We start from the raw sequence: 23,186 nt of genomic DNA, 5'->3' as shown, positions 1-23,186 counted from the left end.
AAATGTTTGCAAAAACTGAGTGAAACAAATAGAAAGTACATGCTCCAGTAGATACAATAATAATAAAATAGTATGGCTTAACCAAGTTTTTTCTGCTTTTGTAAACAACCCTGTTGCAGCTACTGCGCATTTCTAAGGCAACATCATTTGGGAGCCACTTGGAAGAATATAAACCTAAAGTTTTAGAATGAGGCCTTGAAAAATATGTACACTAAGAAACAAATCATAGAATTTGAGAACCAAACACGTCAATCTCTCATTGGATATGCTCAACACTCAGGCCTACATACCTAACCTCAGCACAGGTCAATCACTGGGGTGTTTTGTATGGAAATAGGATATGCTGGTTGCTAGCCAACTGGGTCAGAAATAGTTGCATACAAAGATAGCACCAAAGAACTTGGGCTACCTGCATTGTGAAGAGAAGAAAAAATCAAGATAGATGGATTAGCCTGGCTAATGACAAGTGCTGAGTTTAAATAAATCTCTCACTATCTTAGAATTTCCATGGGATACTGCCACAATATTTAGGAATCCCATGAAACTAATCCTTTCTGCTTCCAAGTCAGCAGTGTAAGCCAATCAGGAGTTATTAATTTCATGATGAATAACCAAGGCGGGAATGTCCATCCAGGAAAGCAAAATAAATGGTCCATAGATTTCTTTGAAAGTGAAATGTCTTCCACTGTAAAAAGGCATCACTTGGAGTTTGCAGCAATACACACATTCTGTAACCTTATTTACATCTACAATTTTGAATGAAACAAGGGAAGTTTCAAGGTATACATTCCTAAATATGGATATTATTGAAAGAATATATTATATATTTAAGAGAGATTACAACAAACAAAATATCTTCTGAATGTATGTATACTGAGTTTACTTTAAGTAGCGTATATTAAAGGCTGTGTTTTAAAAGCTTTATTAAGGAAAAGTTATATATCATACAAATGTAGATTTTTTAAAGGATTTTGCTTATTTGTCTGAATAACAAAAAATTAATAAAAAATAATTCCATACCTGCTTGTATTTACTTTACATACCATTTGTACTTACATTGTACTAATATGAATAAGTACATATTAAATACATACATAAGTACATAAGTACATAAATATTCACAATAAGTCCTTGGTCCAGATTAGCATTCTGTGTTATACTTCCATTCCTAGGTGACAGAGATTAGTCTAGAGAGTAGAAAAAGGATCTCACATGGTGATATTACTAAATATAGGCAAAAATTGAATCAGACCAAAAAAGGAGTGTTGTGATTTATAATATAAAAAGCAAGGAACATGAGGGTTGAGAGACATTCCGGTGATATCTTCTAAAGACAATTATTCCCAAATTGATGTTGGGAATAAAATGATTCTGAAATATGCTTGCTTCTTGGTTTCTGTTTTGAAAATAAAATCTTTGGTAGACACTTAAAGCATTCAGAGTATATCTAAAAATATAAATGAAACAAGCCAGATGTTGCAATCACATGGATAGGCAACTTGTTAAGAAACTATGAATTGCTCTTGAAGTGTGCTGAGTCAGAAATGTTTGTGTAGAATATACAAAACAACATTACCTGACCTGGCAATTAGTGCATTTGGACTTTTGTACAGTTGCATTAGATACAGCAAGGGATCAGGAACTTGAGAAAGTATTTGGCAATGGATATCCAAATCCAGCCAAATATTGAATGTAACAAAACAGCAATAACAACCAAAAGATTCAAAAATGAATTTCAAAATTGTAAGACTAAAACTGTCTTAGTTCTTCAGTGTGTTTAAATTAAAACAGTTCTAGTATGTGGTCTTAGGGTTGGCCATAGCAAAAAAGTAATTTGCTTTCATTGTTTTCTTTAAAGAATGATTTCAGATTGTTGTGTGTGTAATCTCTACAGTCTATCTTAGTGTGTTATAAATTCCTGAAAGGGTTTTATGATATATGGGATGAAAGAAGATTTTGTACAAAGGAATGTTTTGCAGTTCTGAGCAAAGGAGCAAATTTGGAACTGTTCTCCAAACTTCAAGGTACCCCTTAGATTGAGGTTTTTTTTTATTGTTAGAAATTAAAATATGACAGAAACGACACTTTGTTTTTAATACATTCATTCAACTTTTTTCTTCTTAAAATCTTTACCAATGTACTATCATAGTAGACTGGAACAAATTCCTGTCTTTGGGTATATTATTCCAATATTATAAGATAAACTAGTAATATATGTATATTGTTCTTTACAATATCATCATTCTCATTCTAGTTTCTTCTTCAAAGTTTGTATATATATTTTTCTGCAGAAGCTATCTTGGAACATCATACTTAATAATGTTGTTTGTAAAATCATCCCCTCCCATTGCCTTACCTCCATCCACATATATTCTGGAATAGTTTGGATTTGCAAACATTGGTATAGATAATTTCCCATAAAATGCCCAGAGCATTTGGGCAAAAAAAAAAAAAAAATTAGATGAAAAAAAAGTTCTTGCTTCCATTTTATGGCAGCAAGAACAGGCAGAATCAGGTCCTTATTATATTGGTCCCATCCTTAAGCATTTTGCACTGAATGGAAATTGAAGGAATATGTGATAATATGGGAATAAGCCCAATAAGGAAAATGAGTAGCAGAACTTTTCTAAATCTATTGATTTAGAAAAGGAATTTGTGACTCAAAGTTTCCCTTGTTGGTTAGATTGTAGAAATTATGGAGAAAAGAGAATTGTCTGTCCTATTTACAGCTATTTACATAATTCCAATTTTCAATAGTAGTAAGCCAGTTCCATTTAAAAAAATAAAAAATAAAAATCAAGGGATTTACTTGGCTACATAAAATAAGCATTGGTGTAATTGACTCAGACATCATTTTGTCCAGCTTGACAGTCCAAATGGATCTACCGGATGTCACTAACAGCTACTGTAAATACCTTGGTATTGAAATGATATTCACTGAATGCCAGTCTAGTTAGACTCTGCCAAAACAAAATAGCCCTAAAGCAGCATTTCTCCTAATGAAAATGTTTGCCATGCATGTGCTTCCAACAGCTGTTTTTGTTTTAGTTTTCATTTCAAATACATTCAGCTAAATGCAGAGCTTAGTTTCATCAAAGGTCACCAGAAACTTTCCAATTTCCCCCTCAAAAAGATCATTATCATGTTCTGAGCAATTGTATGTTTTATTACTTTCATATTTTACATTTCTGGAATTTTGTAGACTGCCAAAAGGCAGTATATAAATAAATAAGTCTTTGCATGTTTTTCATTTATTCCTGTTTTAAAAATTATCCAGGTATCCTATATTAGCATTTTGTTAGTTCTCTCTCTCTCTCTCTCTCTCTCTCTCTCTCTCTCTCTCTCTCTCTCCCTCCCTCTCTCCCTCCCTCCCTCCCTCCCTCGTCTCCCTCTCTCTTCCCTCCCCCATCTCCTTCTTCCTTTTTTACAGCATTAGTACCAGGATCATGCATATATGCTGAGAACAGTACATCTTACTACCAACTTTTTTGTATTTATTTTAGCCAACTCCAATTCTTTGCAGATTGTCAGGCCTTCATTTTCAGTATTTTATTTCTTTATTTAAAATTTTATGTGTTGACACTACCATATTGTGAATCCCTGGCTTATAGTATCTAGACCTGAATTTAAAAGTAAATGTAAAAATGAATTTTAAAAAAACAGCTTCATAAAATTTTACATTTGTGAGACTGCTCCAGTTTCTAGATGGAATAAGTAGTATTAAAAATTTGGTCTTTTGATTGGTAACTAAATGCACAAATAGAGTTGACTATATGATGGATGGCTATTTAAATGTTTTGAATGAATGTATGAATGAATGAATGAATGATCTGAAGTCTTTAGTTCTTCTTAGAACTGTCAATTAACATGTTTTAGTTAAAAGAAAGAAAAACTGTTTTTCTAATGATGATGTCCATTTAGTCGTGTCTAACTCTTGGCAATTCTATGGAGCAGGTCTCACCTTCCAATCTTGCACTACTTCTTTGAGCAGTTATGTGCTCTGGCTGGTATCCAACTACCATGTTATTTGGTGGTCTGGTTTCATTTTAATTCTGCTAACTCTTCCAAACATAATTTCTTTATTCCATACAAGAGTATATATCTCTGATGCACCATGTTTATTTATTTTTTTAAAAAACTAATTCATTATATTGGTATCTAATTTATTGTTTTGACTCATTTGCTTTTAGTTTACCTTATTGTTCTCATCTATTATTCTTAAAATAGTTTAATAGGTAATTTCCAAAAGTGAGGATAGCAAACACAGTGTCCTTCAGAAGGATCTGCTACCATTGAGAATGTGATGGCTTCCCTTCATTTCCTGGCACACAATCCAATGGGAAATTGCTATCCTGTCATCTTGTAAGGAGCAGCCAACTGGAGCCAAGTAGGTGATTTCCTGTCCCTTATCTGGAAAGATTCTAAGTCCTACCAGTGACATTATGTCTGCTTATTAGGAGACTTGCTACTTTGCCATTCCTCACTCGGAAGTTAGCATTATTCTTATCAGTTCTCACTGTCTCCATAAAAAGGCAAAAATATCTCTGCCATTCTGAAATATATAGATATGAATTTATAGGAAAACATAAATTATACAGAGTATATAGCTCACTGTATATTCTCTCCTTACTAGAGAGATTGCCAGGGAGTGCAGACAATTTTTTTTAAATAAAGTTTTATTGAGTTTTAACAAAACAAATAAAACATCTTATTTGAGTACAGCATCGTTCTGGATTATCAGACACAATTTCATATGCATATTCATCTTATGTATTCAACTTCATACCTTATTACTCTTTTTCCAACTTCTCACTATTTCTCCCTTTACTTCTCTTAATTTTCTTTTATGGTTATCTCATTTTCTTCTTATTCTATTGTATTTCTTTTACCTAAATTTCTATATCTTTTTATTCATTGTACTTATACTTTCGTCTGGCTTGTTTATAATTTCATATGTTCTCTTCCAACATTCTTAAGAAGAAAAATTCCCCTTATGATTGCGAATGCAACACCTTTAAATCTTATTGTTATTATCATATGAAATCTCATTGAATTTGTGCATTCTAAAATTATAACATTCAAATTCGTAATATCTATTTTATATCATGTAGATCTCATCATTCAGACTCTGCTTGGTACTTCCCCTTGAAAATGTAAAAAGAAAAATTCTAAAAGCATAGCAAAAACTATATATATATATATATATATATATATATATATATATATATATATATATATATATATATATATATATATATATATATATATATATATATATATTCTTAAGTTTTCATGGGTACTTACATGTATGGCATTCAGCTTTGTTCGGGTATTTTCCCACGTCATAGTAGTTGTGCTTTTAAAGTTGTAGCGACGTTTCGGCAGAATCTCATCTGCCATCATCTGCCATCATCTGCCATCACGGCTGTGAAAGTCTGACTCACAGATGAACACTATACAGAAGCCTGTTGATGGCAGATGAGATTCTGCCGAAATGTCGCTACAACTTTAAAAGCACAACTACTATGACGTGGAAAATACCAACAAAGCTGAATGATATATATATATATATATATATATATATATATATATATATATATATATATATATATATATATATATATATATATATATATAAACATTAGTAAACAAAATAGTTATTCAAAATCATTCTAGTACTGATATGAACCTTGTAAATCTTTCATGTTTCTTTTCAATATCTATCAATCATTGAGAACAATTGAAATGTTTCCCTCCATTCTTCATTATTACTTAACTGTTAATAAGCATACCATTGGATAGTCATACAGTTTTATCTTATAAATTATTTACTATTAATAAGCAAAATAATTATTCAAATCCATTCTAATAACTGGTATAAATTTCCTTATAAATCTTTCACATTTCTTTTCAATATTTTATCAATCTTTAGAACCAATTGCAATGTTTCCCTCTCTTCTTTATTATTGCATTAATTATAAATAAACATACCATTACATAACAATGCAGTTTTATCTCATAGATTATTTACTTATTTCATTTCTAACTCATTACAGTATTCTACTGTCACAACACTATCTTTTATACCTTTGCAGAATCCTTACTTTTAACTTAATTTAACCATTGTCTGTGTTTTCTAGCTGAGCAAATACCTTTAATCCTAATACGTTTCCCCTTTTTCTTTATTTCCTGTTTTTGTCCCTCCTAAGTTCTTTCCCTATCTTTCCCCCCTTTTTCTCATCCCTTTTTTTATACCCTTCTCTCTCTAATTTTCCCTTCTGTAGTTTTCTTTTCTGCTTCTCCTTGCTGTTATACTTCTTTTTCAGACTATTTTTCTTTTGGCTGTTCCCTTTGATCTCAACCTTTTAACTCCTTTCCCCCCCTTTCCCCTTATTACCACACTTTGCATTATTTGATCATTGAAAATGGCTTCTTCTTTGTCCCGCCCTTCTTCTTGCTCTTGAAGCTTTTCCTTTTGCTTTTCATAGTTCAGGATCTCCATTTCAAAAAATTCAAATACGAAGCCAAAGGATCTTCCTCCCCTTCTGCATTTTCTTTCTGTTTTTAAGACTCATCTTCAATTCCTCCAGGAGTGATGGCATTTTAAACACTTTTGAACAACCACCAATTGACTTTAAATAAAAACAGAAAAAGAAAGAAAAAACCAATGCCAAAAACTTTTTTTTAAATCACCAAATGATCACAGACTGTTCCTTCTTGTTTCTTTCCTTTACTTTTCCTTTCCATGAGTTACTGTATCTTTTAATAAGATTTCAGTTACAATGTATCCTCGGGAGTATTTTCAAAGTTTCACTGTTAATTCTCTTTATTTTTCCAGGTGGCACTCCATTTTTCCATTTTGCCTTTTGCCTCCACTCTTCTCCTTTTTAGGGCTTTAAAATGACCAAGAAAAAATCTTTATTCTCCTTTTGACACTTAGATTTCAGCTTAAGGTTGCCTATTAGTGTCAAAATAGATTAATATAAATTTCTTTCCATACCATTTGTAATTGTCAATATAAAGGTTAAAAAAAGGGGTTTTAACCTTTTCTCTCTCCTTCGCCACTTAAAGATCTTCTTTCAGAAATATTCCTCTAGGTACTTTTAGATTCAGGGTACCTTGCTTAGATGCTCTCTGTTGTTTAGCCCTGTCTGTCCTGCTTTCCTCTTTGTTTTCCTCCTGCACAATCTTATCCAGTTGGGTTCTTCTTTGAGGTGGCCATTTATGACCACCACTGCAACTCTCTTTGGGGAAGAGAGTTTAGACCAGCCAAGGAGGAGAGATGTGTCTCCCCTCCATTTGTCTAGCAATCTCCCCCCTCTTCACCACCTCTACGGGGTGGCTTCAGCCCCAAATCCAAAGGATCAGGGCACTCCAGTGGCGGGCACAGATCGAAACTGTGCACAATTGTGGATTTCGGTCTGTAGCTGAAGAGACCCAAACCAGAAGTCCAGAGTGCAGACAATTTTTATGTAGACTTTCTTCTCCAGGATTCAAACCCAGCTATTACGTGTGCAGTAGCAAAATTCTGTGTTGCTGCAATGTCTACTAGAAAAAAATTAGTTACAGAATTATATCTGTCAATTTGTGACAATTTTTGGAGATAGAACAAACTTTGAAAAATGATATTTATACACATACTTATTGGCTCTCCACTCATATAAACCAAGGAGTGCCCCTAACTGTTTGAGAACATGTATTTTCTTAACAGATGTTTTTATCCACTATTAATGTATTATAATGTGTCAGTATTTTTATGTACATTGTAAATAGTGATGCCTATTGCTGATCTAAGGCTGTAATAAAGTTATATTCATTCATTCATATTTTCAGATTTTTTTTATAATGTAGCAGGACAATTTTCTTTGAATTTATTCACTTACTCAACTCCAGTTCCATGTAAATTCATCCATCATGTCATGTAGGGATTGTACAGCTTGCTTAAGATTTTATAAAGTTTTAAAAACCAAATCCCTATCAAGTAGTGTCGTAACTGGTCACATTTTCATTTTACAGATGAAACCAATCAATTGCCATATTGTCTGAGATCATCTAGAAATAATTAAAAGAATTTGATCTTTGCAGCTTCCAATATGTCTTAATTTATACCTCCCAGACTGTGTATCAAAATGTGGGTGTTCTTTGGCTATTCCGCAATTTCTTTCACAATACTAAAATCAAATAAATAAACAAGATTATCCTGAAATTATAAAAATCCCGATGATTTCAGATTAAATTAGGTTAGATCTACACACAGACACACACACACACACACACACACACACACACCTTATGTCTTTGAGTTGGCAGATTTATTCGCTAATAATCTGCTTTTGCAAAGTTGTCTTGTTTACTAATTAAGCAATTGGAAAATTACTTTTTCTTAAAGTACTGCCTGCAAGTCTTTCAGTTCAGTCAATGATTACTGATAGATTTAATGTGGTCTGGCTGCATGTGTTCATTTCTTAGCCTTTAGAATATATGAGGCAGGCTATGTGAAATATAAGCATAGGCATAATTTTCATTCCAAAGGAAAAATACTTTTTCCTTAATGTAATGGATTGGAATCAAGCCAGGCACTGCATGAATTAACCTCCAAAATTTTGCAGTACATAGCCAATGAAGGAATGATTTATGGACAGATAAATAATGACAAGATCCTTTAGCTATTTACAGTGATACAGAATAGACTTGTTGTCTTTAATTTAACAAAGACCAGGGCAAATAGAGCTCGGAACAAAATAGACTTAGTAACTCTAATGAGCACTGAGTGTACAGGCAGTTCTCTCCCTAATTTGCTGCTATCTATTTCTTTCCAACCTCTGTCTTGCTTCTCAGCATCCAGACTGGCTAAATTAATTATAGGACTTCTATAGAAAATTGAGAAGCTAAAAAAGTCTTCTGGAAAATGGCAGGATATATTAGATGGAGAGGTTTAGGAAATGGTTTCTTGGATGTAGGCAAATATGTACGTGTGTGGAATATGAGGCTGTACAACATGGTTCTACTTATTGCTTTTGCTTATCCCTTGTATGGGGCTGACCTTGAGAGACACTGAAAAATGATGCAGTCAAGGGGACAATCGGATAAAGACAGTTTAACCCACAGCAGAAATGTGAGTGTGGCAAGAAGCTTAGAAGAGATTCCTCCACTCAGTTTCTATTACATCTGGCTTTTCATCTGGTATTTCCTGTCCAATTTACCTCACAAGTCTGATTCCTATAGTTAGTATATAAGTTATAGTTTAGTTTTACTTTTTAATGGAAAACTATCTTAATGCTCTTCAAGACAAATCCGATCAAATTTTAGTGCTATATGTAATGTAAATAAATATTTTCTGCATTCAACTGGCATTTTTAACAAGGATGGTTCTTTCAGATTAAGAAGTTTATTAAAAGAATTTCTCTTAGATCATATATAGCACTCACTCCCAAATGCCAAATTTTTCATATTTATTATACTGAACTTCTCATTTTATCTAAATCTGTTTTGGCCAATTGCCAAGTGTGGTGGGGCAGGAATAAATAAAGGGAAGGAAGCTAATTAAATCTATGTGAATGAGATCTGATTTTAATAATTGATTCCATTAGGAAAATTGAATTAAATCCTTTTGGATAACAAGTTGTTTCAGACAGCCATATCAAAACAATTGAATGTTCCTGAATGTTCCATATGTAATCTCCCACAAACTCTGAAACGCAAAAATCTTGAAGCACATAAAGAGATATAAAAAGAGATTAAGCTAGGCTGTGAAATAACACCTACTTATCAAACTCTAATTCCTGGGAAGAGTCTTGCAAGATCTGGATTTTCACCTTCCAGCAAATGTTTGCTACTCTGTGCAAATGATGTTGTAATATTATTGCATATAACAGAGGATGAACTAAAACAGATGACTTGATGTCCCAAAGGGGTAGCATCACACTGGAGATGGTTGATGCTGATCCTTCTCTCCCCATCTTTTAACTATCATTGTATTTTTCATTGTAATTTCCATTGTTATTGTTTTAGAAATATTTTTATTTTATGATTTTAATGCTTTTAATGCTGTAAGCTGCCCAGAATCACTTTGAACTGGGATGGGGGATGGATAAATAAATTTAATAAATAGAATAATTGAGTATTGCACTTATAATCATACAATCATAGAATATGACAGCTGGAAGAAAATATTTAGAAGCTATCATACATTTTCATTATCTTATCTCCTCTAGCCTAGCCTCTAAATGTTTTTCATAGGTTTTTTTAGTATATTGGCTGCTTTTTTCAGAATGTTCTCCAATTCATCACTGTCTATCCTAATAGTAGTCCCAAAACTATGTGCACTATTCCGGGTACAGTTTAACCGCATAGAATAGAAAAGAACAATGACTTCTCTCAATCGTAATAGTATGCATCTGTTGATTCCATTGGGATTGTATCTGCTTCTTTTTTAGCTGTACCATAATGTTGATTCATTTTTTAATATGATACAGTAAACCTTCAGATTCTGTGTATTCTGCTGCCCAATAGGCCCCTCTCCATCCTATACTTATGCCTTTGATTTATCCTACCCTAATGTAGAACCTTGAACTTGGTCTTGTTGGTCTCTGAGTTTGGTTGTTTGCTTGGAGACATTTCATTACCTGATGATCATCATCACCATCCTACAACCAAGCTCAGAGAGCACCAAGCACTCCACACTTCAACTCTGAGCTGCATATATCCCCTTCTATTCAAAATAATCATGCTAGTTTCTACCACTTGTTCCAGCTTGTTAAAAACTTCTTGAAACTGAATTCTGCCATCTAAATTGTTTCCCAGGATATCCTCAAATTTGATAATAACATTTTCTAAATTATAAAATAATTTATAAATAAATGGAACACCACTGGGTCCGGAATACATTAATTAAGATTTTCTTCCAGCTTAATCCAGCAAATATTAATGAACATTTATTGGATTCAGTTGTTCAAACAGTTGTTTATTAATTTAATAGAAGCATAATCAACACCACATTTTGTCATTTTTTTTCTATTAGAATCATGAAAGACTTTGTCACATGCTTTCCTGCTGTCGACGTATATAATGCCTACCACATTGTTCGAATTGATTAAATTGGTCACTGTATCACTGTATCAAAAAAGAGACTGGGTTAATTTGTCAAAATACATTTTGATAAACTCATGCTAGCTGGTGCATGGCTTTGTCCTAAATAATAATTTTCTAATTATCAATAATATGCTTTTCATTAATTGTCCTTCTTAACCCTCACCATCTTCTGCTTGCAGAAGTGTATTTGCGGCTGTGTCAGCCACTTTTCTGCCTTTTGGATACCACCATTCCAAGTCCTGGTTTGTTCTTAACAACATTACCCTTTCCTCACAATATTCCCATTAAAAAAACCTCTACAGATTCCCTCATTAAAAAAACAAACAAACTCCACGGGACATTATCTCTCATAGGAATGTGTGGATGAATTTGGGGGCAAGAGAGATGCCTAGGAAACAATCAGACAACAAACAAAAAAGGCAGGAGCCCCCAGAAAATCAATGATCAGAAGAAGGAACTTAGGAAGGACCTGCCACTAATTGATCAGCTGTTTAAAATGGTGGCAGGAAGCTTGTACCTTCATGTGTGAAATATTCTGTCAATATAGCCTTAAAATAGAGTAGAATTAGCTCATCTAGTCATGGCTTACTTGGAAGAGCCTACATACATACTTTGCAAAGCTTGTTCTCCAGTAACATTGAATTGCTAACTAGAGCATACAAACCTTTGCCAAACCAATTCTCGAATACAGCTTGTCGACCTGGAACCCACACTGTATATCGGACATTAAAATGATTGAGTGGGTTCAAAGGAATTTCTCAAGAAGAGTACTCCAATTCTCTACTCACAATCTAAGTGCTTCATGTATTCACAACTATGTATACATTTATACTTATTATCTTGTAAACAATTGGCAAATCAAATAAATAAATAAATAAATGAATGAATGAATGGAATGAATGAATGAATGAATGAATGAATGAATGAATGAATAAATAAATAAATAATAAATAAATAAATAAATAAATAAATAAATAAATAAATAAATAAATAATAGTATTCCCTATGACTCCAGGCTTGAAATTTTGGGCTTGGGCAATCTGGAACAGCGCCATCTGCGGTCTGATCTAAGCATAGTTCACAAAATTGTCTGCTATAACATCTTGCCTGTCAATGACTTCTTCAGCTTTGATCACAATAATACATGGGCAAACAACCTATACAAACTCAAGGTAAACCGTTCCAAACTTGATTGCAGAAAATACGACTTCAGCAACAGAGTGGTCAATGCCTGGAACACCCTATCTGACTCCGTTGTTACAGCCTCAATCCCTCACAGCTTCAACCTCAAACTGTCTACCGTGGACCTCACCCCATTCTTAAAAGATCGTTAAAGATGTGCATAAGTGCATCAGCATGCCTTATTGTCCCCATTTATCTGTATTTACTTCCTTTGTTCATGTTTATGTTCATACCTATACTTGTTATCTTGTACATGTTTGTCAAATAAATAAATAAATAATAAAGGGTTTGTTTTTTCCAACTCCACCAGATTTCAATGAACATGGTTGCTGAGCCATAACTCCATCTGACTGTCTGGCCCTCAGGTTCCTATGACTGCAGCTGGAGCAATCATAACCAGTGCATTGTTTTACTGGCTTGCCACATTTTAGGACAATATGGAAGCTTCCATTGTCACTATCATTGCTGTGTTACTGTTACTATCATCACCATAGGGCCACATGATCCAAAGATGAGAGTCTTTCACTACCACTACTACTACTACTACTACTACTACTACTACTACTACTACTACTACTACTACTACTATTCTCCTCCTCCTCCTCCTCCTGTCAGTTTCTGCCATTCAGTTCTTTATCTCTTTCCCTTAGCTTTCTTCACAACAACTATACAATAAATACCACCTTCTCCTTTCACTATTCCTTCTTAGCTAGTATCATAACATCTCTACTTTTTCTAAAAGAATCATTCTAAAAACAATTCATATCACTACAATATTTTTAAACAACAACCCTCTAATAGCTGCACATAGATAATGCTTTCTCTGATGCCATCTTCATATATTGATACCTTAATCCAAGTCTCTTGATATTTATAGCAAACACTCACACACACTGGTGGGTTGGTTTTTAAATTTCTATTTTCTGTTTTAATATGGTAATATCTTTTTTTTTTAATCTTGTAGGCAATTTTAAGCTGTTGGCTATAAGAAATGACATTTTTACTGTTGTCACTAAACTTTGAAAAAGACTGATACAATTGATTTACAATTAATGTATAGATTAAGAAAGTACACATTTCTAAGATCATATTAAACCTGGAACTTAATAAACTGATTCCCTCTTATTTCAAACACATTATTTGGTTTTGGTCTTTAAATTAGTATCTCTCCTTCTAATGGGATATAGTCTTTGAAAACATTCTTGTTAAGTGTTAATATGAAAGTTAATATTGCCAGAGAAGGGTGAGTTAAAACACCGTGAAAACAATAATTACTCAGTTGTTTTCATAGTCTCCTTAAAAATCTTAATCCTATCCAGGAAACATCATACTGTGTGATAGTTTATATGTTGATAACAGATTTTTTTTAAAGGCTTATTTACATTTAGTTTTAGGCTTGCACAATTAGAACACCAATTCCATACAAAAGTTTGTGATACTAATATTGGCATTAAAAAAAATGTAGCTCAAAGTATCATTCACTCTGTAATACATTCAATATCAGGGTAAGATTAAAGTAGTTTTATGTGCATTTTTTTTTACAACAGCTATCACTTTGATTATCATATAACAAACAGAAATTCATTGCCATAGTTCAAAATGTTATAACCTGGCTGCCTGTTTCTTGAACAAGTTATTCCTAATTCCTTGTCTGGAAGTTTATAGATCTAATTGGTAATGGAAAGCTATGCAAATCTTGCAAGACTATTTTTTTAAAAAAATGTTTTGTATTATAAAGGCAGAATAAATGTTTATATGAATTTGCTTTACACAGTTGTTTTGGAATCACCAATTGCCAAGAAAGGACAGTCCAATTTCTGTTAATGTATACGCTTTACTGAAATGTTTCTGAAATGGATGAATTTAGTAGTTGACCTTGCGGGTCACCTAACTCCATTCCTAGTATGTGTGTGTATTACTCCATCCTCAGCGTGAACTGAAACAATCTATGTGTTGAGAATGCTTCTTTACTCAAAAAAATAAATCTCAGCATTTTTACAGAATAATATAGTAGTTCTATTCAACAGATACTCTTCCCCAAAAAATTGTTAAATAGATTCCAGTTTAATTATTTGATTCCAGAATACCTGGAAACAGATAAAAACAAACTTGTACAGCTAAGGAATATCTAGTTGGATGCATTGAAATTTTAAAAAATGGAATCTGATACCTATTTTATGTACTCCCTATTTCCTACTGTGTCCGTTCCAATTTCCTATGACAGAATTAACTACTAGCTTCCTCTGAGAGCATTCATTCAACTCATTTTCCTCTGTAGTGGGGATATGTTTGTGATTAAGGTACACATAACTTATTTTTGGAGACGATGATGGCCACAGTGGAGAGACATAAAGTAACTAAGTGAGCAACATTGAGTGATATATTTGTGCAATGCTAGGTTTATTTTTCTCTTTTTCTGTCTCTAAAAACAACAGTATGTTGAACATTATTTTAGAATACCTATTGGTATTTTTTTGGTTTGTCTGTGTATACAAACAGTGGCATATTAAGAACAAGTTCCATTCCTAAATCTATTTTTAACTCAAATTTGTGTGTAAATTGCAACATGCTTAGGAACAGGCAACCTATTACTTAAAATGGCTGACAACATTCTCCTTCCCTGAAACAACAAACCATTGAAGCCATGTAAAGTTTTCATGAAAAGCTGAAACTGCACAGGTTCTCTGGTTCATGAAAACATTTGAAGACTTCAAATAGTCAGTGGTTTGTGAGCTTGAGGACTCCACCCACTGACCCACCCAATACTCAGCTTTTACCCTCAACCACAACCCTACCTCAACCCATCCACCATCACCCAAGACTAGGCACGCACGCCCAACTACCTCAATTCCAACTACTGCCGGCCTTAAATGCAAACTACTCAATGCAAGAAGCCTCGTGAATAAAATACCTGAATTTCTCTTCCTCCTAAATATGGCTAACTTCGACATTATATTTGTCTGTGAAACATGGCTCAATGCATCTCTCCCGACTCCATTACCACAGTAAGAGACTATCATGTTTACCGATCAGATCGTGAAAATCGTTGAGGAGGTGGTGTTGCTATATTCTATAAAAAATCCTTACATCTAAAAATATCCAAGTTACCCAGGAGCTTGCCCTTCCTGAAACCATCATCTGTGAACTATCCTTAAATATCACAATTCGATTCTTACTATGTTACAGAGCACCTGATTATGACATCGAACATGTAAACAAGCTAAATACATTACTAACATGGGGTGCATCCTGCCCATACCCTTTTATCCTTCTTGGTGATTTCAATCTACCTCATATTGACTGGACCCTAAATGATTGTACAACTGAAATCATACACACAACCTTCTACAATGCTATTACAAATCTGGGACTGGAACAACTAGTAACCAACAACACTAGACTAAACAACTGCCTCGATCTCATCTTCTGCAACAGTTTGAATTTAATTTACGGAATACAAACTAAAGAACCCTTTTCCAGTAGTGACCACAATATGATTGACTTTTGTCTCAACATACGTCCACACAAAAATCACCACAATGATGTAATCCCCAATTGTAACTTCAAAAAGGCAACTATGATCTTATAGACAACGATCTCTCATCCCTTGATTGGCAATCTCTATTCACTGGATGCAATACCGTTGAAGACCATTACAACATATTTTTACTTGAAGTCAAAAGAGTTATCAAACTATATGTCCCAACAACAACTCCCAAAACAAAACAAAAAGCAGATTACCCATATCAATAAGGAAACTTCAATCCAAAAAGAGATCACTCTGGCGGAAAAACAAATCTGGTCACGTTGCCAATTTCAAAAACCGATACAAAAATTTATGCCACCAGATAAAGACCGAATGCACCAATTATCACATTAAACAAGAGGAAAACCTTCTAAGCACCAATTCCACCGTGCTTTTTACAATTTTGTAAACAACAAACTAAAAGACTCAAGGTCCATCCCTCCTTGATAGGACCTGATGGTAAAGACTGCAACGACGACACCATTAAAGCCAACATCTTTAACACATTCTTCGGCTCAGTATTTGTAAACAGCAATGGATCATGCCCAGTATTTCCTAGCCGTACCACAGATAACAACAATGATCTAATACATATCGATTTCACAGAAGACAATGTTGAAAAATCACTACGCAATCTAAAACCATCTCTATCTATTGGACCAGATGGAATATGTGCCTACTTCTTAAGAAAGCTATCCACTGCCATAGCCAAACCTCTAAGCATAATCTTTGAAAAATCTTTCAGGACCAGCTCCTTGCCTAACCTATGGTCACAAGCCACAGTCATCCCCATCTTCAAAAAGGGAGACCCAAGCCTAGTTGAAAATTACAGGCCAATCTCCTTATGCTGCGTCACCTGTAAAGTCATGGAATCAATTATTAACCCATCCATCATCCTCCACTTAGAGACAAACAACCTACTCTCCAATAAACAATTTGGTTTCAGAAAAAAACTATCCTGCAATCTGCAACTCTTACACTGCAAAAACATATGGACGACACAACTCGACCAGGGCAAAGCAATAGACGCAATCTACATAGACTTCTGTAAAGCCTTTGATTCAGTGGTACACGACAAACTACTCCTAAAAATAAAATCCTATGGTATCTCTGGACAACTAAATAACTGGATAGAAGCATTCCTGTCAAACAGACAACAAATGGTCAAAATCGGGAGCGTCCTATCAAATCCAGTACCTGTCAATAGTGGTGTCCCCCAGGGCAGTGTTCTAGGACCAACTCTCTTCATACTCTACATAAACGACCTCTGTGATCATATTAAGAGCAATTGCGTTCTCTTCGCTGATGATGTAAAGCTGTTCAATACCACAGACAATACTGCTACCCTACAAAAAGATCTTGACTATGTATCTGAATGGTCAAACAAATGGCAACTTCAAATCTCAACAAATAAATGCTCTGTCTTACATATTGGCAAAAAAAATCAGAAAATAAAATACAAGCTGAATAGTCAAGATCTTGTTGTGACCCAAGCTCTGTAAAGGACCTTGGAATACTCACCTCTAATGATCTAAGTGCTAGAGCCCACTGCAACTACATAGCCAAAAAGGCATTAAGAGTTGTTAACCTAATACTACGTAGCTTTTTCTCTGGTAATATCACACTACTAACCAGAGCATACAAAACATTTGCTAGACCAATACTCGAATACAGTTCATCAGTCTGGAACCCTCATTACGTATCTGATATTAGCACAATTGAGAAAGTCCAGAAATATTTCACAAGAAGAGTTCTCCACTCTTCTACTGTTGTAGAATACCTTATGCCACCAGACTTGAAATTCTAGAACTAGAAAACCTTGAATTACGCCGTCTTCAGTCTGACTTAAGCATGGTATATAAAATCATACATTGCAATGTCCTACCTGTCAATGAATACTTCAGCTTCAACCATAACAACACAAGAGCACACAATAGATACAAACTCAAAGTAAACCGCACCAAACTTGATTGCAGGAAATACGACTTCAGCAATAGAGTGGTCAATGTCTGGAATACTCTACCCGACTCTGTAGTCTCTTCCCAAACCCCAAAAACTTTAACCTTAGACTGTCTACTATTGACCTCACCCCTTTCCTAAGAGGTCTGTAGGGGCGTGCATAAAGCGCACCAACGTGCCTACCGTCCCTGTCCTATTGTTTCTCTTATTCTTTTATTTTTCTTATATGTACCCATTTCATGTATTCACAACTATGTATACACTTATACTTATTATCTTGTAAACAATTGGCAAATCAAATCAAATAAATAAATAAATAAATAAATAAATAAATAAATAAAATAAATCATTTTTAGTAATAGGCATAGTACAAGTTGTCATAAACTAGGTATTCTTAACCCAGGGACTGCCTGTATTTCCCATTTTAATATGGTAAGAAAGAAACCATGCCATTCATTTTCTCAGTTGCGCTTGGGAAGATTTCTGGAGATATAAAAAGGACAGAGGTATAGAGGCCTCTCATCCATCAGCCTGTCTGTTTATCTATCCAAATTTATAAATGTGTTATTTATAAAAACAGTCTCAACTTTGGGGCTGTTTTTAATGATAAATTTTGGGATACAAATGTTTAAAGCACACTATCAATGTAAAGTAACTGTGACCAAATTAGAATTATTTTTCCCTCTCAATATGCTTCCTTCCCAAATATCATTGTTTGTCACTACATCTTGAATGAATTCAAGATAGAAAAAAATAGTCCATTTTTAAATAAGAGCATTTGGGAGTGACATATAAGCGCGCGCATGGATACTAACACATCTATCTCAATGTAATTAATTTTCAAAATGACAGAACTGGAATTAAATTAAAATGAACATCATTTGAATTGATTTCTTCATGTTGTCTTTCTGAAGAATTATTTCATACTTTGAAAGCTTTTAAGGAGATTTATTGAATTGATTCCCCATAGATTTTTCCTTTATTTACTAGACCACAATAATTGTAACCTTAAGCATAACCTTTGCTGATTGTCAATATCCAAACCAAGTGTCACAACTAATAAGGTAGAGGCTGACAGTTAAGAATGATTGCTACTTGATCTTACATATAGCCTTGTTCAGACTATCATTATCCTTTAAATATTGTCTGGTCATGAGGCTTTCAATCTCACTACATGGCTGTAGTTCTTAGTTTTATGCCCTGCAATACTTGCAGCATTGATGAGTTGCAAATTTGGTACTGTCTGCAAGAATCTTAAGTACTTCTTCAATGGTCTGCAGATAGATTGGGTTTATAAAAGAAATGGTGGAATGGAATCTAGGAACATCTTCCTTTACCATCTTGCTATTTTGTAAATAGATCTTATACTTCAGTGTGGATTTGATCATGGACTAGATTTCATGTGAAATGCAGAATTTAGACAAGGATGGGCAATCTGAGGCATTCTATTAGGACAATTATTCCACTGCTGATTTGCAAACCATTAATGTAAATTAATGTAAGGTAAATCTGTAGACTTAAAACAAATAAGAAAAAAGCATCAGTAAAAAAGTTAGATTACAGTTACACTTACCAGTGAGACATTGCCATGATACACATAGCCAACAATGTCTATAAAGCAGCATACAAGAGTTATTTGTAGGAAGCTATACTTCTGGTTGTTATCAGTAGCACTTTTATTAATAATACAATGATTCAACATTATGACTCTGGGTCATTATCACATTTCCACATCCCACCCAATATAATACAGAGCAATGACAGCTTAAGTTTAGCAATAATGTCACTGACAGCTTTTGTTGCAATTTAATCATTACTTCAGCACTATTATGTATCCTGTACAGATGCAGATAGATAACTCCACAAAACATCCATAACAAAGTACTTTTATTGGTTCATCAGGTATCCTCATAATTCACATTTGTGATGAAGTTCTTCTTTAATGACCAATCCTTTGTATATCTGTCTTGTAGGTAAAAAAAAAAAAGATGATTTATCTTCTATCCTTTTTCCCCCCATGTTGTAGCGATAGAAGTAGAAGAGTTACCACGAGTCCATGAGTTCAGCCAAGAGTGAGGAAAACCTCCCCCAACCCCTTGAGGGTCAATTTAGTGACCAATCAGGATTACAGATGTGGTCACGTGATATACATTTCCCAGGATACCTTCACTACATTTACTATGATGCATTCCCTTAAGGGGACAGCTCACAATTGCTACCTAACTATCCAAATCCTATTAACTCTAAACTGTCTGGACAGTACAAGCACAGACATTTATTTATTGCAATTTTCTCCAAGGGAATGCATATGAAGGCATTCTTTATTTTTATATCCACAGCAATAATTCTGTGGAATTGGTTAGATTGAAAATAATTGGCTTAAAGCGTCTTCATCTTTGCTTTCTTCTCTCTTTGCTATATTCTTAATTTTATTAGAATAAATGTATCTACTTTCTTTTCTACTATCTGAAATCTTACTCAACTCAACCAGCTATTCAACATAGCACTAAATTGCCACTATGCTAATGCAAATTTTGAAGACACAATCTTGGTATGAACACTGCATGCCAGAAGGGGAACCTGACACATCCCACCTTCAGTCACTTTGCAAAATCCTTTCCTCCTCTGAATGAAGTTAGCATTCTTTGATTAGCTCTTTTACACTGCAATGTAGATTTTCAGATTCACAAACTAAAAAGAATTTAGGTGATGCACAATTCTTTGTCTTATTTGCATCTAACCTTGCCACAAACATATTTAGCCATCATCCTCTTTTTTAAATTTACCATAGCTTCAAGATATAACTGTGGGAACAGCCATAAAAAGATGGAGAATTAAATCAATATTTTGTTCTCATCAGACACTATACATGCATAATCACGACAATGTCATTCAGTAGGGACTTGGAATAGAGGAAGTATAAGAAATTAGCAATCGGGGCAGCAAATTTCATGCCTGTGTATTTTCTGCCAACACAAGGATGGGTGATAATACTTTAACTCAGCAGTGGGGAAAGGTTCTGTGTCAATGAAAAAGAATTCCACCAGCTGCAATCATTTGACCTTTGTATTGCTTATTCAAAGTTTCACTGGAGTGGTTCAATTTCATTGAAATAGATCCATGAAGTAAAGCAGCATGGTGCTTTTACTTACGGTTCAGAGCAGTTGAACTCTGCTTCAGCAGCTTCTCTAGCTCTTCATTGGTCTTCTGTATATACACAGCACATACAGAGAAGCCATTTGCAAGGTAGCCAGCTGGAATGGATCAGTGCTGCTTTGACATTTCACATGAAGCACGTCAACCTCTGTTGCTTCACTTGTAGTTTGGGAACCATCTCAAATTAAACAATAAGATGGGTTATGCCTACTTTGCACAGGCCTATTGCTTGTGCTCATGTAAAGCTTCATAGAGATATGATTATTCCAAGAAGTATTCTTACTAGTCAAAGGCAACAAAAACCCTGGAACATTTATTCTAGAATTGGATTCCTAATTTATACCAGCCTGAGGATTGGTACATCTTGCATTGGATTTTCCTTTCAATGTAATCAAGGTCATAGTTCTATAGCAATTTCTTGTCTTGTATTGTTCCATTAAACCCAAATTGCAGCTCATACTATCTTTCCCCAGTAATGGAATATATGATCTAGTGCAAAGTCAAAACTACAAGGATGTAATTAAAATATAAGTACCTTTTAGTTAAATAACGTTTTGTTTTCCCTTGGCCTCTATTACTGCTTAAAATATTGTTCTTAGTATGTCACTCAAAAACCAAGAGCAAGCTTGATCTAAAAAACACTGACTATGTACAGTTGTGCAGACCTTTGGATTCAAAGACAAAAATATGGATGGATGAATATACCACCTGTTGGCAGTTTTTTCAACCCAGGATTATGCTGCAATTAGGAAAGGCAGCTGTGTGATCCTTGGAAAAGATGCAGCTGCTTGAAGGAGCTGCTGACAGGTGCTATGTGAATCTCCTTGAGTGATCCAATGCTGGCTGAGGAACTCTGAGAGTTGAAATCCACAAGTCTTAAAGTAGCCAAGGTTGGATCCAAAAGACCTTTTCTCCTTCAAATGCAAAACTCTAAGCAACCCTATTGTGCTGTAGCTTTGTATTATGTTTGCTAGTTCTGATTTGGTGCCCTTTTCTTCTTCCCTGTCTTTTTACAGGTAGATAAAGTTTGTGGACATCCTGAAGAAAAAGAAGTGAAATCTTTGCCAGACAGCATAATTCAAGCAAAGGAAATAGAGAGACCACCTCTAACAATGGCCCACTCAATAACTATTAGCAATAAAAGGAGGTAATTTGAAAAGAAAAAATATTTCCTTATAAATTTTGTGGTGAAGGCTTCCCTAAATGATAATGATGAGAGTAATTCTGATTCTCATGTATTAAAGACTCTTGGTTTTCAAACAGATGAAAAGCAGGCCAGAAAGGACAGTCATATTTTACTTTTTAATAAGAATAAATGAAGTTAAATAAATGTATTTTAACTGTGGAGAAGGCCCAGGGGTGGGTTTCTACCGGTTTGCACTGGTTCCATAGAACCAGTTGTTAACATCACCGGTAGTTCTAACAACTGGTAAAACCGACCCCTGCTTGGCCCTGCCCCTCTCCGCCGCTCCTACAGGCCAAAAACCAATTTTTATTACTGTGCATGCACGAAAATCCCTTCCTCATTCTCCCCTGCCCACCCCTCCCTTCGCTGTCCCGCCCCCCGCCCCTATCTGCCACTCCAGGGTAAAAAAATTAAAAAAACTTTTCTTTTTACTGTGCATACGCAAAAATCCCTTCCTCATTCTCCCCCACCCGCCTCTCCCTTTGCTGCCCAAAAATTAGCCACACCCACAAATTAGACCACACCCACAGAACCGGTTGCAAAGAAATTTAAATCCCACCCCTGAGAAGGCCTATCTGTAATTAGTATTGAGTTAGATATATTGTTATAAATCTGTAATTAATATAGGGCAATTCAGTCAAGGGGCCATTGATTTCAATAATTGATGGGAACACAACCTTGAATAGAAAATCTGACATCAAATATATTGACTTGTAAAATCAGTTGTAAAATCAGGCTATAGAATAGAAAATTAGGAACGGCTGTAGCTTACATTAGTGGAGTGCCTGCAGTTTTCAGATTCCTAACTATATATATACTGATGATGAAAGGAACTGAGATAAAATCAATAATAGAAACATGGCCTAGAGGTTAAAAGCTTAGATTTTTCAGTAATTTGCAGCTGGCAATGTAAATTAACATCAGCTCTGAATTACTGAAAGTTTTGAACTTTGTTTAAATAGTAGGTCCTACTTCAACCACTGATATAGACTCAGTTATCTTAAATTATTTTGTAGAATGGTTTCATAGTAAAGATTCTGTCACTTGCTAAGATATCTGAACCAGCTGAAATGAGTGATTCTTAAG

At 34.5% G+C, this 23,186-nt stretch overlaps 1 protein-coding gene across 2 annotated transcripts in view; it reads left to right on the top strand.

The window, feature by feature from the left end:
* Positions 1 to 23,186, top strand: part of LOC113412923 (glypican-5-like) — a 355,203-nt gene that overhangs the window by 124,792 nt on the left and 207,225 nt on the right. For both annotated transcript variants that reach the window (XM_087964977.1, XM_087964976.1), the window contains exon 4: positions 21,931 to 22,061. In XM_087964977.1, coding sequence (XP_087821103.1) covers positions 21,931 to 22,061 — 131 coding nt within the window. The remainder of the gene's footprint in view (positions 1 to 21,930; positions 22,062 to 23,186) is intronic.

This window comes from Notechis scutatus, chromosome 4 (genome assembly GCF_049901735.1).
Source record: "Notechis scutatus isolate UNSWTSFEM ecotype Mainland chromosome 4, rNotScu1.2, whole genome shotgun sequence".
Lineage (NCBI taxonomy): Eukaryota > Metazoa > Chordata > Lepidosauria > Squamata > Elapidae > Notechis > Notechis scutatus.
This window is presented reverse-complemented; position numbering and strand designations above follow the sequence as displayed.